Source organism: Loxodonta africana, chromosome 7 (genome assembly GCF_030014295.1).
Source record: "Loxodonta africana isolate mLoxAfr1 chromosome 7, mLoxAfr1.hap2, whole genome shotgun sequence".
Taxonomy (NCBI): Eukaryota; Metazoa; Chordata; class Mammalia; order Proboscidea; family Elephantidae; genus Loxodonta; species Loxodonta africana.
In genome coordinates, this window is record NC_087348.1 from 60555643 (window position 1) to 60571006 (window position 15364).

At 35.2% G+C, this 15364-nt stretch overlaps 1 protein-coding gene across 2 annotated transcripts in view; it reads right to left on the reverse strand.

Moving 5' to 3' along the window:
• GAS2 (growth arrest specific 2) overlaps positions 1–15364 on the reverse strand; it is a 121774-nt gene that overhangs the window by 40144 nt on the left and 66266 nt on the right. For both annotated transcript variants that reach the window (XM_003412315.4, XM_064288345.1), the window contains exon 6: positions 11237–11344. In XM_003412315.4, coding sequence (XP_003412363.1) covers positions 11237–11344 — 108 coding nt within the window. The remainder of the gene's footprint in view (positions 1–11236; positions 11345–15364) is intronic.

Here is a 15364-nt window from a genome sequence, read left to right on the forward strand (position 1 = left end):
TCACATTGCTATATCAGGTCAATTTTGTGATTCAAGGCAAATAATTCCTAACTCAATAACATAGTGAAAGACTCTGTTTTCGTTTACGCTAAGTTCAAAATTAAACTTCAAAGGGAAATTTTGTTGTGTGAAATTTAAAATACATAGAATTTGAGATTAAAAATGTCACAATATGATTTAACCCTGGCTTGGTCAATTACTACCAGGAATACTTTAGGAACTTGCTAAATCTCTATTAGCTGCAGCTTCCTTACCAATAAGATGAATAAATTAACAACTGCAATGAGGATAAAATAAGATAATGTATATGTAAATGTGCTTTACAAACCATGTAAAATAAGATAGCTGTACTGCCACCAATTAACAAAATAAAAACAGCTAGTAAAAAAATGTTATTTAAACATTGCATTATACCCAATTTTAGCAAACTTGTCTCCAAAAGTATTAGTTGCTGTGACAAAAGTTTTCAGTGTACACTTTTTCATAAGTCTAATTTAAACCCTTTAATAAAAGATATAAAAGGCAACTTACTCTCCTGCTTAGAAAACCTGTTTATACTTAATCAAATCAACAGGATTTAATCTTAACCAGTGCAACAGCCAATTTTAAATGCAAAATTTTAATTGCAGTAAATTGAGAATATTCCTTAATTTCTTCATTCCTAGGATAAAATTTTATTTCTGGAAAGCTTTTCAAATCTGGTCAAACATATTGGAAAGAAAATCAATAAATATGTTGAACGATGTGAAAACCCTTCTGGTTGAGTTTTCTGATTTTTGGGGGGTGGGGTGGTGGTGTTTTTTTTAATTTTTTGTTTCCTGGCTGCTTTCTTCTGACTCTCCAACAGGGACTGGCCATGAAATTCTATGCTTTGCTGAAGCACTCAGGCAAAGGAAAAAGAGAAATCAGGAGCAAATCATTAAGTGAAGATCAATTATTAATGGATATTGAAAAGGTTGAGCAACAATACTCATAAAATGCCATGCCGAAGACTAGAAAAAAAAAATTTAGTTAAACTGTGGACCCCCAAAATCAGACGTGTGGGATTCAAATGAAGTCTTCTATTCTTACTAGCTGCTTGGTCTTAAGCCAGTAGTTAACCAATTTCCTTATTGGAAAATTGGGGATAATAATGGTGCCTACTTCATAGAGATGTGAGGGTTATTAAAAGAATCCAAGGAAAGCATTGAGAACTCCACTTGATAAACGATAAGCATTACAAAAAAAAAAAAAGCATTAAGCGAACATTAAATAGTATAAAAAGAAATATAAACAAAATAGGTTTATTTTCTCACAAAATTATTGACTAAGAATTTAAATTTCAGATGCAGAAAATGAACTTAAGATTTCTTTCAAACTCAATTAAAATGCAAATTCATTGAACTAATTCAACTCTCTGATAGTATGCCTTTTCACAACACATTAAAAATCCATATATATATATGAAGCCCTGGTGGCACAGTAGTTGAGAGAGCTCAGCTGCTAACCAAAAGGTCAGCAGTTCGAATCTACCAGCTGCTCCTGGGAAACCCTGTGGGGCAGTTCTACTCTGTCCTTTAGGGTCTCTATGAGTTGGAATAGACTCAATGGCAAGGGGTTTGAGTTATTTATGTGTACATATATATATATGCATATATATTATATATATATAATATACCCACTCACACATACATATGTATTTGTGGTATATGTGTGTATACACATACACACACACATATGTAACAAATTTATGGTAATGGCAGGAAGGGTACAGCAATGCAGAAACTGGGAATGTAGATCATTGGACCTGTGCATTTTCTCAATAATATGTTTAAAAAAAAAATTTTTTTTTTTTAAGTTTAAATAATTTTTATTTGTATCTAGTGAAAAAAAAAGTCCATTTGTTCTGGACTCAGAATAATGCTCCCTCCTCCCTAAAAAAAAAAATTCAAGCTGAAATAGAGTCATATATGAATTGCACAAGTTAAAGGCTTGGTAGATCTTGCCAATCCAGTTGCAGATAAGTAAGAAGGCTTATCAGGTCAGGTGAAAGGTAGAAGACAATTTTTTAAATCTACTCATTGTTAAGTAGCCAACAGCAAATTCTCAAGAAAGAATGATTTTTGGTTTTGAGCTCTTATTTATTGTTTTTCACATTTGATATCTCTTAATAATTCAATGCAAAGAAAAGAAATGAGTTCTTTAAATAAGAATATAGGGACATGTTCACATACATTAGTTTATCTTTACATTCTTGTACCAGGTACCAAACATTTTTTTTTTTCTTACTTTCAAAAGTGGTGGTCAATGGATACATTGTGGGGTTGCAATTATGGACAAAATTTGGTTTAAATTTTTCTGTATTGAAATATTTTTTCAACCTCAAAGCATAACTCTCAGAAAGACAATCCTCTATCATCTTAATGAGTAAACATTGTTTATTTTGCATTTATCCACTATATATGCCTTTCTCAGAGAGGAGGTGTTAAGAGGATTTATTAATATTTACATAGCCCTTTGGGAAGTGTGTTACCCATGAGTAAATTACATCCACGTATTAGCACAGCCTCAGTGAACATGAATAAATTACAAACAAATGAGAATGTCTTTAATGGAGCAAAAAGACTATAAAAACTGAAATTAAAACAAAGTGTTTGAATGTATTTTACGTGTTGTTGCTTGCTTTTCTCGAATTAGTATTCAGTTTTGAGGACGTTGGGCAAGGAAAGGGACCCTGTCTAAAAATTTTCTTTTGCAAAGAACAGCTATGGCTCTCCCACTTTGGATTAGAACCCTATAAATGTTGTTTGAGATTTCACATACCTCAGAAACAAACTTTTTTTCCTATAAACAAATACATAATATAGTTTTGAAATGATAATCACTGCTCTCGTAAATTAATAAATTTGATGGAGGTCTTATACGTAATCTACATTTTTAAAAATATGATTTTTCTCCAGTCAGCTGCTGAGTAATGGCTGCTTCTGTGATGTTTCCACTAAGATAAATGGAGGTTTTAATCTCCTTGCTACTCATTTAAAACTCCTTTGCATTTTTATACAACAGCCCATTTTTCATTACTGGGAAGGGCATGCAATTTGAACCATGCAACTTTTACTCAGAGCAAATCAATATGTGTCATAAGAGCAGAAAAGAAAGTAATATCACTCACTATCCTTGCACTTTCTCCCCAGCAAGTCCCAGAAGACATTGCTAGGTTGGGTTGCTATAGCAACAGAACTCTGGTGCCTCTCTTGCTTGGATTGTTACAGTGAGTTGATTTTTACCACACAGGTATAATCCTGAAGAATTTTTATGGCAAAGAAGAAATTACACAGAGTCAATAACAGTATGTGTGACCTTTCTATTGATCTGTGATGATTTAATTCAAAAGCAGTGCAAAGAAGGTGACCCCAAAACACTTCAAATCCTTTTGTGACTTCCAATTAAATTATTGTTTTTTCTTTAGCTTTTTAATTAAGTAATCACATTTCTTAAACTGTGAAAAAATAGAACCATTAGAGCATTAGTATAGAATCTCATATGATTTTACGCAAATGTGAAAGTCTGCTATGAAAATGCCTTAGAGTATTACTAGTCCAATTAAAAAAAAAATCTACTATTCATGAGAAGACTCAGCAAGATATACTGGCAATATAGAAGAATTATTTTCTGACCTCTATTAAAAATATACCAGGAAAGACAACAATGTGTCTTAAAATGTATAGAATTCTGTTTAGTTTTGTCTATTAAAAAAACAAGCCGTATAAGGCACTTTGACAATGTCTGGCATTGTGCTTACTAATTAGTAAGCACAGAAATAGTTTTTATTTTTACCACTATCACAATATAGCCAGATAAACACTATATATGCCTTTCTTTACAGTGTGCACTATTGATTACATAATTGTGTTACCTTTTGGTATCCTGGGAAACCCTGGTGGCGCACTGGTCAAGTGCTACGGTTGTTAACCAATAGGGCGGCAGTTCGAATCCACCAGGCGTTCCTCGGAAACTCTATGGGGCAGTTCTACTCTGTCCTATAGCGTTGTTATGAGTCGGAATCGACTGGAAGGCAGTGCGTTTGGTTTTGGTTTTTGGTATTCCGAATTTGTGAAGTAAAAATGGTGTAAGGAATAATTTACTACAGTTGAGTATTAAATATAAAAAGAAACAGATCCTTTTTAGAGGACTAACCTTATGAATAAAATATGTGCATTTAATGGACGTGCCACAGTGAGGCAGCTTGGAGTAGAGTGTGCTGTGGGTTTTGGAGTCAGGATCGAATTTTGGTTATTATACGCTCCATATACTCCCTCTAGGAGTTTACAGATCACGTTAGTATACTGAACCCGTCAAGAAATCCCAGGTAAAGATATCAGTATTGCTTGGTTAAAAAAAAAAAACAGTGCTATCGTATTGCTTGGTAAAAAAAAAAAAAAGTGTAAATTTAAGAGATCAGTCTCTCAGGGTTTGAACCCCACTTCCGTTATTCATTAGCATGTAACTTTGGGTAAGTTGCTCAACCTCTGTGTTTTAGCTTCCTTATCTTTGAAATGGAGATGATAAAATTATTCACCACAGTGGGACGAGAGGTTAAAACGAGATAATATGGTAAGGCATATTATCTAGCCGAGTCAATTATTAATGACAATTACTAAAGAACCTCATTTAAACTCTTTATCATGTTAATTCTTCTTTACCAATATTCTTTACAAATAATTCTTCCGGAACTGTTATTCCTTGGAACACACCTTGTGCCACCGTAGCTTATAATGTGACTTAAGGTGTGATACCACTGGCTGCCATTTTACCAGAAAGTCCTACTACCAGAAATTAGAGCAACTTTGTTCAGTAGAAAGGTCATACCATGGATAGTCTATCTCGTTAAAGCCGTTTGCATCCATTTCACGCATTAGCACAAATTAGTTTCTCATACCAGATCATTTTCACATCACTAAATATTGAGTTTTAATGGAACGGACACCAAATGGTTAAGCTTTAATTGCCAGTAAAGAGAAAATTGAGTATGTGGCTCACTGCTGGGGTCTGCAAAGAGAAGGAAAATTATCCAGGGAGTAGATAAAAGTTTGCTTGTTTCCTCGTTTGAACCCTAAACAATGTGAATGCATTGTCAAAGTAGGGAGATAAAATATTAAAAATAAGAAAAAATAACAGTTTCACCCAAAGTAAAATATGCTACAAGTTCAGAAGAAAATGCAAAATCCTCCAAGGTCTAAATAGCACCAAACCAAAAACTAAGCCAAACCCATTGCCGTCGAGTGGATTCCTACTCATAGTGACCACACACGGCAGAGCAGAAATGCCCCACAGGGTTTCCAAAGAGCCATTGATGGGTTCGAACTGCTCACCTTTTGGTTAGCAGCCGAGTTCTTAGGGCTCTAATAATCTTCCGACCCTTTTACAAAAGATGAAAAGCTAAGCAAAAGGACCATAAAAATGAGCAGTCAGCTAATTAATCTGACAACTTTTAGAAGGCTTTTTATTTATTCTCAGTTTTGCAACAGTCTGGTTGCTGATTCCTCTTCTTTTAAAGAGGTCTTTTTTTTTTTTTAATATCATCATCAAAAGTAAATGCAGAACAGAAGAAAAATTTCTCATGATTCTATGCCCTCAAGAAGCAAAAAAAAAAAAAAAACTATTTTCAGTTATTCCTGTTTTTGGTCTTGATCATAATTATATATAATCTCTTTTTTTTCCCCTCAATATTTTAAGATTACCAGAAAATGTCCCAGGTGCAAAGTCTTAAGGGTTCAAGTGGAGCATGTCTTGGGAAGGAAGTGTTTTCTTTGCACCAGAGCTAACAAATACACAGGTATTTGGGAGGAGACAGAAAAATGTTTGAGGTCTAGACTGCTGTAAAGAAAATCCCAGTTGTATGTAATTCATGTATATGTAACTGACTGGAACATGGGATGAAGGACTGGGGGCAGAGGCAGTGAGGAAGAGAAATGGTGTAGAAATCAAACTCTGCAGGGACCCTGTCCAAGAAGGTAAGAAGTGCCTTTTCTTATTCCTTTCTTTTTCTGTTATCTTTTTTTTTTTTTCCCTAATTGTGCTTTAGGTGAAAGTTTACTGCTCCAGTTAATTTTTCATATTATATGTCATTTCTATACAGAAATATTTTTATAGTATGAATATAATTTCAAAGTTTACCTTTTCCAATTAACATTATATCTTAAGCATGTCCTCACAACAATGCTTAATTATTACTTTTAGTACCTGAATGGTTATCTTGAATGCAATGGTTACATATGCAGATGACTTCCAGTTTTGTTGTCCAACAAATCTCTTTCTATGCAGAGTTCATTTTTTTTCTTTTAGATTGGGGGTTTTCAAACTTCAGCACACATCAGAATCATTTGGAGGGCTTGTTAAAACACAGATGGCCCCCAGAGTTTCTGATTCACTAGGTCTGGGGTAAAGCCCAAGAATTTGCAAGACTAACAAGTTCTCAGCTGATGCTGATGTTGCTTATCCTGGGACCACAATTAAAACCAATGTTAGATTATTTACATAGAATATAGTCATCAAATTGGGGTTGATAAATAGTATAGTCATTTTGATGGCATATGATACATATTTCTGAAGTCCTTCCCTAAAAGCTTATATGGATTCATATTGACAACTGCTTTCTTGGTGGCACTGTGGTTAAGAGCTTGGCTACTAACAAAAGGTCGGCAGTTTGAATCTACCAGCCGCTCCTTGGAAGCCCTACGGAGGCAGTTCTACTCTGTCCTATAGGGTCACTACAAATAGGAATCGACTTGACTGCAACAGGTTTGTTTTTTAGATTCGTAGCACTGGTACATACCAATTAATCAAATGAACAAAGGGACAAGAGAAAAATTGACTTCTTTCCTCCCAAAATCAAGACATTAGACCTGAGACCCTCTGTTTACACTTTAAGGATACATATAGTGGCTGAATGGTAATATACAAATCTCTGTTATTATAGAAATTGGCAAGGAGGTTTTGTCATCACCGTTCAAATTCAGAAGTCATAGAAAAGTAGCTAAAATACTTATACCTTGGAGGAGGGTACATTTGTATGTATACAATACAAATACAAAGTAGCTGCATTTAGCGTGCTTGTCCATGACAATTAATAAAACAGTGCAGCTCACCGGAAGGTATAAGGCAAAAAATGTGGCTTTTAGAAAGTATTTTTATGAGTTAGAAACAATAAAGCCCTGGTGGCACAGTGGTTAAGAGCCTGGCTACTAACCAAAAGGTTGGTAGTTCGAATCCACCAGCTACTCCTTGGAAACCCTAAGGAGCAGTTCTAATTTGTCCTACAGGGTTGTTTTGAGTCTGAATTGACTTGATAGCAATGGGTTTGGTTTTTGGTTTAGAAACAAGAAAGTTTTATTACAATGTTTGCTACAATGTTTGCCTGAAAACCTCAGTGATGAACCTCTGAGGTTTTCCCTGATACTAAACGATTCTCTGTATTCGGGTAGAGATTAATCAGTCATCTGTATATGAAGATATCTACATACACACAAACATGTCTACATGAGTGTATAGATGCAACTACACACATACAATTTAGATAGCCATGGATGGGAAGCATATATTCATACAGTGGTTTATAGAAATCCACAGAAATGGTATGCTTAGCAAAGCTATTCTCAATAGAAAATGTCTTCCTGGCTCTGTCTCTGAAATCTACACATATTTTTTATATTTTTCATTCTTATTTGTCCTGACTGCATCTGTGTGAATATATAAAGAGAATATATAAAGAGAAAATTTGTTCATATATACCATGATGATAAACTGTGGAAGGTGGTTAGCAATGGCTTACCTTGAGAAGATTAAATCATGAGGAAATGTGTTAGTTATAGGCTTACTAAGAAAATCAGGTATTTATGATTTTCTATGGGATATTACTTTGAGTCAGTGTTTTGGTAACTGTGTTATCGTTAAGCAAGAACAACAGTCTTAACAACTTTAAATGGCCCTAAATTATTATTTAAGAGACCCTGAGTGGAACAAACTGCTAATTATTGGACTACTACTTAAAAGATTGGGGGTTTGAACCCACCCAGAGGCATCTCAAAAGACAGGCTGGGTGACCTTCTTTGGAAAGGCCACAGCCTTGAAAAGACTATAAAGTGCAGTCCTATTCTGCACACATGGGGTTGCCATGAGTTGGAATTGCAATGACAACTAACAACAGCAACAACAACAAATTGTTCTTTGCATTGGGCAGGTTTACTATGACCATATGAAGACATTGCTGCTCTAGGGATGGTCAGATATCTAGGAGATAACGTAAATATTAAGCCAGCATTATATTTCATTGTATGCATATTTTATAGAATAATTCATTTGCAGCCAAGTAAATATGACCACATTTGGCAGCCTCAGGAAAGATGTGCCAAAGTTTAAAATATGTTGATGGTAAATACACAAGCTTATAAAATATAGAATTACAACAGAGACACGGTGAAGCAATCCTTCCCCCAGTGTGTCTGAGATTTTGACTACAGACATTTACTACTTATCCAGGCATTCAGAGAAGCTTAGTGACAATATTAGCCATTCCAACCACATGACCATTTGAAAACTCAATACCTCTGATGTTTTTTCTTTTAATTATTATTATTATTCTTTTAGTTAATAACTGCCAAGTCCTTACAATGAGTTAGAGCAGAATGACAATCAGAGTCCCTGCTACAAACTAAAAAGTACTAGGCAAAGTGTGTACACATCACTGAGACATTTTGAGGTCATTCATTCAGTGTAGAAAGGAGAAAATAGGGAGAAAATGTACAATGCAAGACACATGTGACTTGCCTGTGCAAACTGAATTCCTAAACACAAGAGAATGAGGGGTAAAATGCCTCTAGGGAAAACAAGAGATAGAAAGAGGCACTTTTTAGAATCACTTTGCTCCATCTGGGTGGAACTGGATCTCTGGCCAGCCAAAGGACAAGAATTTCAACCAATATATGTTAATGGATCTCTTCTTTTTTGACAGGCATAGTTCTGATTTCCAGTTTAGGCAGTGATAAGAAAGTTTCCTTTTAAAACATTAAGTTTTTTAAAAAATGTGTCAATTTAAATGTTTTTTTATAAAAAAAATATTACAGATTTTATGTGGACAGGGCCAATATCGAGAAAGTGAATAACTACAGATCATTAAAACTCTTCTAAAACACACGTCATGGCACCATGATGCCGTTACTTGCCGGTCCAGTCAGTGAATAACCCCATCACAGTTAGCTGTCTTAGTGCAGGCTTACTGGAACCTTAGAAGAATGAAACTGAGTGTGCACAATATGTTCTGATGTGTTAACCGAAATTAAATTTAAATGCTATCACTAAGGCATTTGATGCCATTTTTTCAGTAAGCCAAATCTCAGCTCTTCTGTAAACAACAATACAAGGATAGATTTCACACACACACAAAAAAAAAATCCCTTAAAAACAAAACAAAACAAAAAACACCAAAAAGTAACTTATGTATTAAATGCTATATGAATTTACACTATTTATAAATATAGATATTGAATTTTTTGGTTGACAACTGACTAAATATAGCATACCAGACACAAATAAACATGAGTAATATATGTATTTTGCCTAAAGATATTAGGTTACAATAGAGGGCAAAGTATCTAGTTTATTAATCATGGGATCTATTAAAACACTTGTATTACAAAAGCAAATCACTGTTTACATAAATAAAACCCTATGTTTTGATTCTAAGCTCTAGGACCTAATGGTCTGAAAGAGCCTAAGTCTCAACTGAGAAAAGTCTGCCTGGTAAAATTAATAAAACACATTTCTGGAGATTCTAAATCACTATTATTTAATGTACTAAAGTGAAACCAGGCAGTTTCTCTAAAATAAATCTGTATGTTCTCCTTGCAACAAAAAGCAGCAATGACTCAGGCAGCTATCTTTTCCTAATGAGGTCATTCACCCACATGTTTCTCAAACCCATAATAGTAAGTAATTACATTATAGTTGTTACCCCTTTAGTTGCCATTCCAAAGCAGAATAGCAATTATTACCTGGAAATCAAAACAAAGAACCAGTTAGTAACGTTTGACTAAAATTAGGTTAGAATACAAAATTATTGACATCATTTTTTAAGGCTAATCATTATCAATGTTTTCTTCAGATACATATAAGAGTCTTAAAAAAAAGCTTAAATAAATTTCAGTCAAAAGTTGAAATTAAGAAAACTTTACACTGACAAAATTTCTACTGGATCATCACTGATTTAAGAATTCTAAGAACTAATTGTACTGGCTGTACATGTTCAAATCATTCTGTTCTACACAAAATAACAAGCAAGATATTTTTAAATTATTCAAAAGAGAAGAGAATACAGCTCCTTTGAATCATAACCTCTGCCCCTTACGAATTAACTAAAAAATGAGCAGAAAACATTTATACTTACTAATTAGAAACTTCAAAGAATAAAGTGTTATATTTTTCATTTTCTTGTTTTTCAAAAAAAGAATTCTTGGTCTTAGCAAAAGTCCCAAACTGATCTTGAGAGACTAAGTTTTCTTCAGTGTTAGCAAAACAAACACAAACAAAAGGCCTAGAATGTTACTTTACTGAGCCACCAATTAATGTCTAAAACTGCTCATGATGTCTAACTAGTATTTAAATTAGGACCACCGGAAAATGGACTGAGACTACCAAAATCAGTCACTGGCATAGGTCTACATTCATCTATTCTGACCAAGAAAATTTAGTAAGAAATGACAGTTCCCATTTAACTATTCTATTGTCTTTGAGCTTTCATTCTTCTCGCCCTGGATCGTAAAACAGACTTCTTGAAAAATCATGTTCAAGCAATCTAAATGGTACCCAGACCAAGTGAATGGTTATTTCTGGAACTCAGTGGAAGACCACTGCAGAACGCTATTTCCCCTTCCCCATTGGAGGTTTTTAGTTCCTTCGAAAACTAAATATTACAGACCTTTTTTTTTTTCTTTTCTTTTCTTCCTTCAATTCAGTCTTTATGCTTCCTTTAGTGAGTTTGTGTGTGTATGCAAAAAGAGATTCTATTTATTTAGCCCTTAACAGTATATTATTACATGTGATACCTTAAAGGAATATTCATACCTTGTGTTTTTAATCCAACTGCAACCACCACAAGGGAAGTTCCTGCTTACTTACCTGTCGTATTTCCCTACAGCCCCCATCTCACGTCCTGAATATTCTCATGAAGGACAAGACAACAAGTGAAAAGTTAAACTTTTACCCTAATGAAGAGAATCTTTTCTCCCACTCTGTATCTCCCTTGAGAGAGCCGTTCAACGCAGAACTTGGTTGGACATTTGCAAGGAGGATCTTCAGAAATTTGTTTCACCTGAAATAGAAGAGCAGTCAGGTTCATTCTCCTGAGTGCAGTCTCATTTAGAGCAATTCGTTTAGCGGGTTCAAGGGTCCCTTGGACCAGTAATGCTTTTAAATTTGTTCCATGACAGATGATGGACATGGATGCAAACACAGGAATATCACATTAAACCATAACTCAGCCAATGAAAACCCTATGGATCATAACAGTCTAATCCACAACTGATCATGCGGAGGCACAAAACCAGGCAGCTTTTTATTCAGTTGTGCATGGGGTCACCATGAGTGGCGGCCAATATGACGGCAGCTAACAACAACAACATAAAGGTCAGATCCTGAAGGCATTTTCTGAAGGCCAATAATTTCACTAAGGCATAAGCTGGATGATGACGATGGTTATGATGCTGGTGATGGTAGTGACAGGAATGATGATGAGGAAATCAACTGGCAGTCTAGGAATGACAAGCTGGGTCTTTTTTTTTTTTTTTCAGGATTAAAAAGACCACATACATTGGCTTGCCATAATAAATATATTGAAAACTAGACTAGAATGTAAGTTACATATTTGGGAAAACTAGATACGGTGTATATTAACATAAAGTATACAGGGTCACTATGAGTTGGAATTGACTGCAAAGCAACGGGTTTGGTTTTTGTTTTTATTTTTTTTGGTTTTGATATATATTCCCACAGTACAATTTTAATGATACTAAATTTATCCACTTTCAAAATAAATGAGAATTAAACAAATTATTGTTTATTTTGAACTCTAAGTTTTTCTCAAGGAAGCCATCTCTAATCCACCCAGACTCACCTAGCAACTCACTAAATCTCAGCACTTTAGACCTACCCAGTGCTACTTCTGTGCATATTTTACAGTATATATGCATTTTATGGAATTCATGCCTGCATATCAGATTTTTCTCTGTCTTATATCTATTATTTCCACTGTTTAAAAATTATATAATCTAAATGAGATGTACACATTGCTTATAAAGAGTTATGATTACTCGAAGACAATGTAATAGTTCCTGATTTTAGGAACAAGTTTTGTGTTTACGTTTTCCTTGTTTGGGACCTGCCATGCTGTACCTCATACCTGTCCTTCCTTCAACTAACCAAACAACCAAACAACTCAAAAACAATTATTTCCTGCGTTTTGAGAAAAAGTTTCAAAGAGAAAGCTCCAAATAAGGTGCTTCCTGCAACAGAGAATTGAATAGAATAAATTTAGATTCTGAAGAAATTAAACTAGATTTTCCTCACTCAAATTCTTTCTTCCAAAAAGATGTCATGTCATCATCTTTGGACTTCTGCCATCAAAGAAATTGAACAGTTTTTTCAAATAATTAAATATCTAACTCCAATTAACACTGTAACAGCAGTAAGACATGGACTCACTGACATATTAGTGTAACAAAACAAACAACCCAAACAACCCTTTGCTCTCGTGTTGATTCTGACTCACAGAGACTCACAGGACATAGCAGAACTGCCCCATAGGATTTTCAGGGAGTGACCGGTGGATTCAAACTGCCAACCTTTTGGTTAGCAGCCTAATGCTTAACCACTACACTATGAATTAAAAACTTGGTTTCTCTAGAATAGGAGAGGCTCCAGGGACTATAAAAGCAGAAGACACGGGAGGAAAAACCAGAAAAGGAGAAGAAATCCCAAAACAAGATTTATCTTAAGAATTATGAAATTGTGCCTCAAAGAAGACCTATATAGCAGAACCAACCCTATTTCTGGGGAAAAGAATAAGAGAAGCAGTTTAAGAATACATCTTTCCATCAGTCCCTTCTGCCATTCCTAATTCTGCCAACGTATAAGCCTACAATTCTTGGTACTTACTTTTAACATAGCATATTTTATCTCAGTTACTGGTTAACCTTAACCCTTCCTTGCTAGACCTTGAGCTCTCTAAGGGTTAAGATAGAGTTTCATCACATTTTTAAAATCCTGCCGTATAGCACAATGCCTTCATTGCATATCACATGTGTTCAATAAATGCACAATGAATAAATAAATTAATAACAAAACAAAATCATGGACCTGTACAAGGCATAGAAGAAAACTGATGGAACAGAATAAAGATTGGATACAAAGAACCTTAGAGATGGTTTCTTTTAAAGCTGATGAAATTGCCTAACATCGTTAGGTTAGTGATTAAGCCCATGGCTTTGAGTTCAGAGTTTGTCCTACCACGTCATACTTGCACTGTAAATACATCTACCCACTAACTCTAGTATTAACGGAAATCTTTCCCTGCAAATTTTCTGAAGGTAATAAACAGTCTTGAATGGAATGGTGATTATAGAGCAAGGCATACAATAGAACAAGGGATACAAAAGGTGGGTAATAGAAGCATCATTCCCTTCTATAATACAGAACCACATTCTAGGCTGGAGAAATAGAGGTGTCTATGTGTCTATGGGAAACCCTGGTGGTGTCGTGGTTATTAACAGCTATGCCTGCTAATCAAAAGGCTGGCAGTTGGAATTCCCCACGTGCTCCTTGGAAACCCTACAGGGGCAATTCTGCTTGTCCTATAGGGTCACTATGAGTGGGAATCGGCTCAATGGCAGTGGGTTTGGTTTGGTTTTTGGTTATGTGTCTATGTGTGCTGTTTGCAATGTTTCTGAATGTGCATCTCTTTATATGTTTATATAAATGTGTATGCATATACATAAAAATTGTATTTTTATGTCATTGCTAGAAATGATGCTGTTTTCCTTATCGCTATGAGGAAAGTTTCCATGAGAAAAGAAGGGGTGAAGAAAAGCAGGAATGGAGAAAGGGAGAAGAGCCTGGGCTATGTAGAAGAATATCAGACACACAGACAACATCATAGAAGTGCACTGTCAAACTTTGGAGGACCCTGCTTGGCGTAGGCTTGCTGCCACGAAGTCATTGAACAAACAGTAAATTGGTGTTCAAGTGGTCTCTCTGCTAAGAAATGACAATGACAAGTGTGTATGGAAAGTAATTCCCACTTGGAGTGTTTTAGACGAAACACAGAAACTGCTAGTATGAAATGAAGTAAAATACAAGGAACATTTTCTCAAGTGTCTTGTCTTTCCCTAATGTCTACCTAGCTTTCAAGAGGAACTTCAAAATCAAGGGTTTTTTTGTAGTTGTGTGAGAAATGGAGTCAGAAAGGAAAGAGACAAGGCCAGACTGTGGGTAGTGGAAATATATTGTTAAATCAACCCTGACTGATGACATCTGCACTTCTTATATTACCTTGGGATCAGTCAGTCTGGCAGGTGTTCTGGTTTTTTTGGCCAGGAACTCAGCCAGCTTTCTGTTGAAATGGGATTTCAAGAGGAGCCTGATTACTCAGAATTATACTATCTCTCATCCCCAGACTGAGGAAGTTGACGGAGAAGAGGACGAAAGTAAGAACAGTTTCTTAGAACTGTATTCAACTCATTGTGTTGGAACTAGCTCACCACGAGGGAATGCAAAGAAGAGAACTAAACCCGACCCCACTGTTTTATCACAGCTGAATCACTCTATCAGGACATCTGGAGAATAAATTATTCTGAAGTGACTCCACTGTGTTTCTTACGTGATATTTTGATTAAAGGAGGTGGGATGCACCATCCGTATAAAGGGTCCCCTATTTTTTTTTTTTCTATTTTCCATTATTTCCCTAAGTATCAAATAAAGAAATGGGAGGAAACATTGGAGGTTTCAGAACTGAGAGTTATTGCTGAAGCCATTGCTGGAATATGATATCTTCACAGAGGTCTGCTCCTCTTGTTTTTTTTCTCTTTTGTGTTTTTCTTTCTTCTTGTTTTTTATCTTGATCCTCCTCCTCCTCTCTCTCTTTTTTTTTTTTTTACAGATAATAACTTGGCCAGAGAATAAATAGCCAGTATTATTGATTAAACATACAAATTTTGTATGTAATATTTATTTTGTACTCCCATTTTAAGGCCCATACTTGGGTGTGTGAATGTCAACTCCTAACTGGTATATCAGCCCCACATGCAGTGGAGCAGTTGCCATAGGAACTATCTCCTTT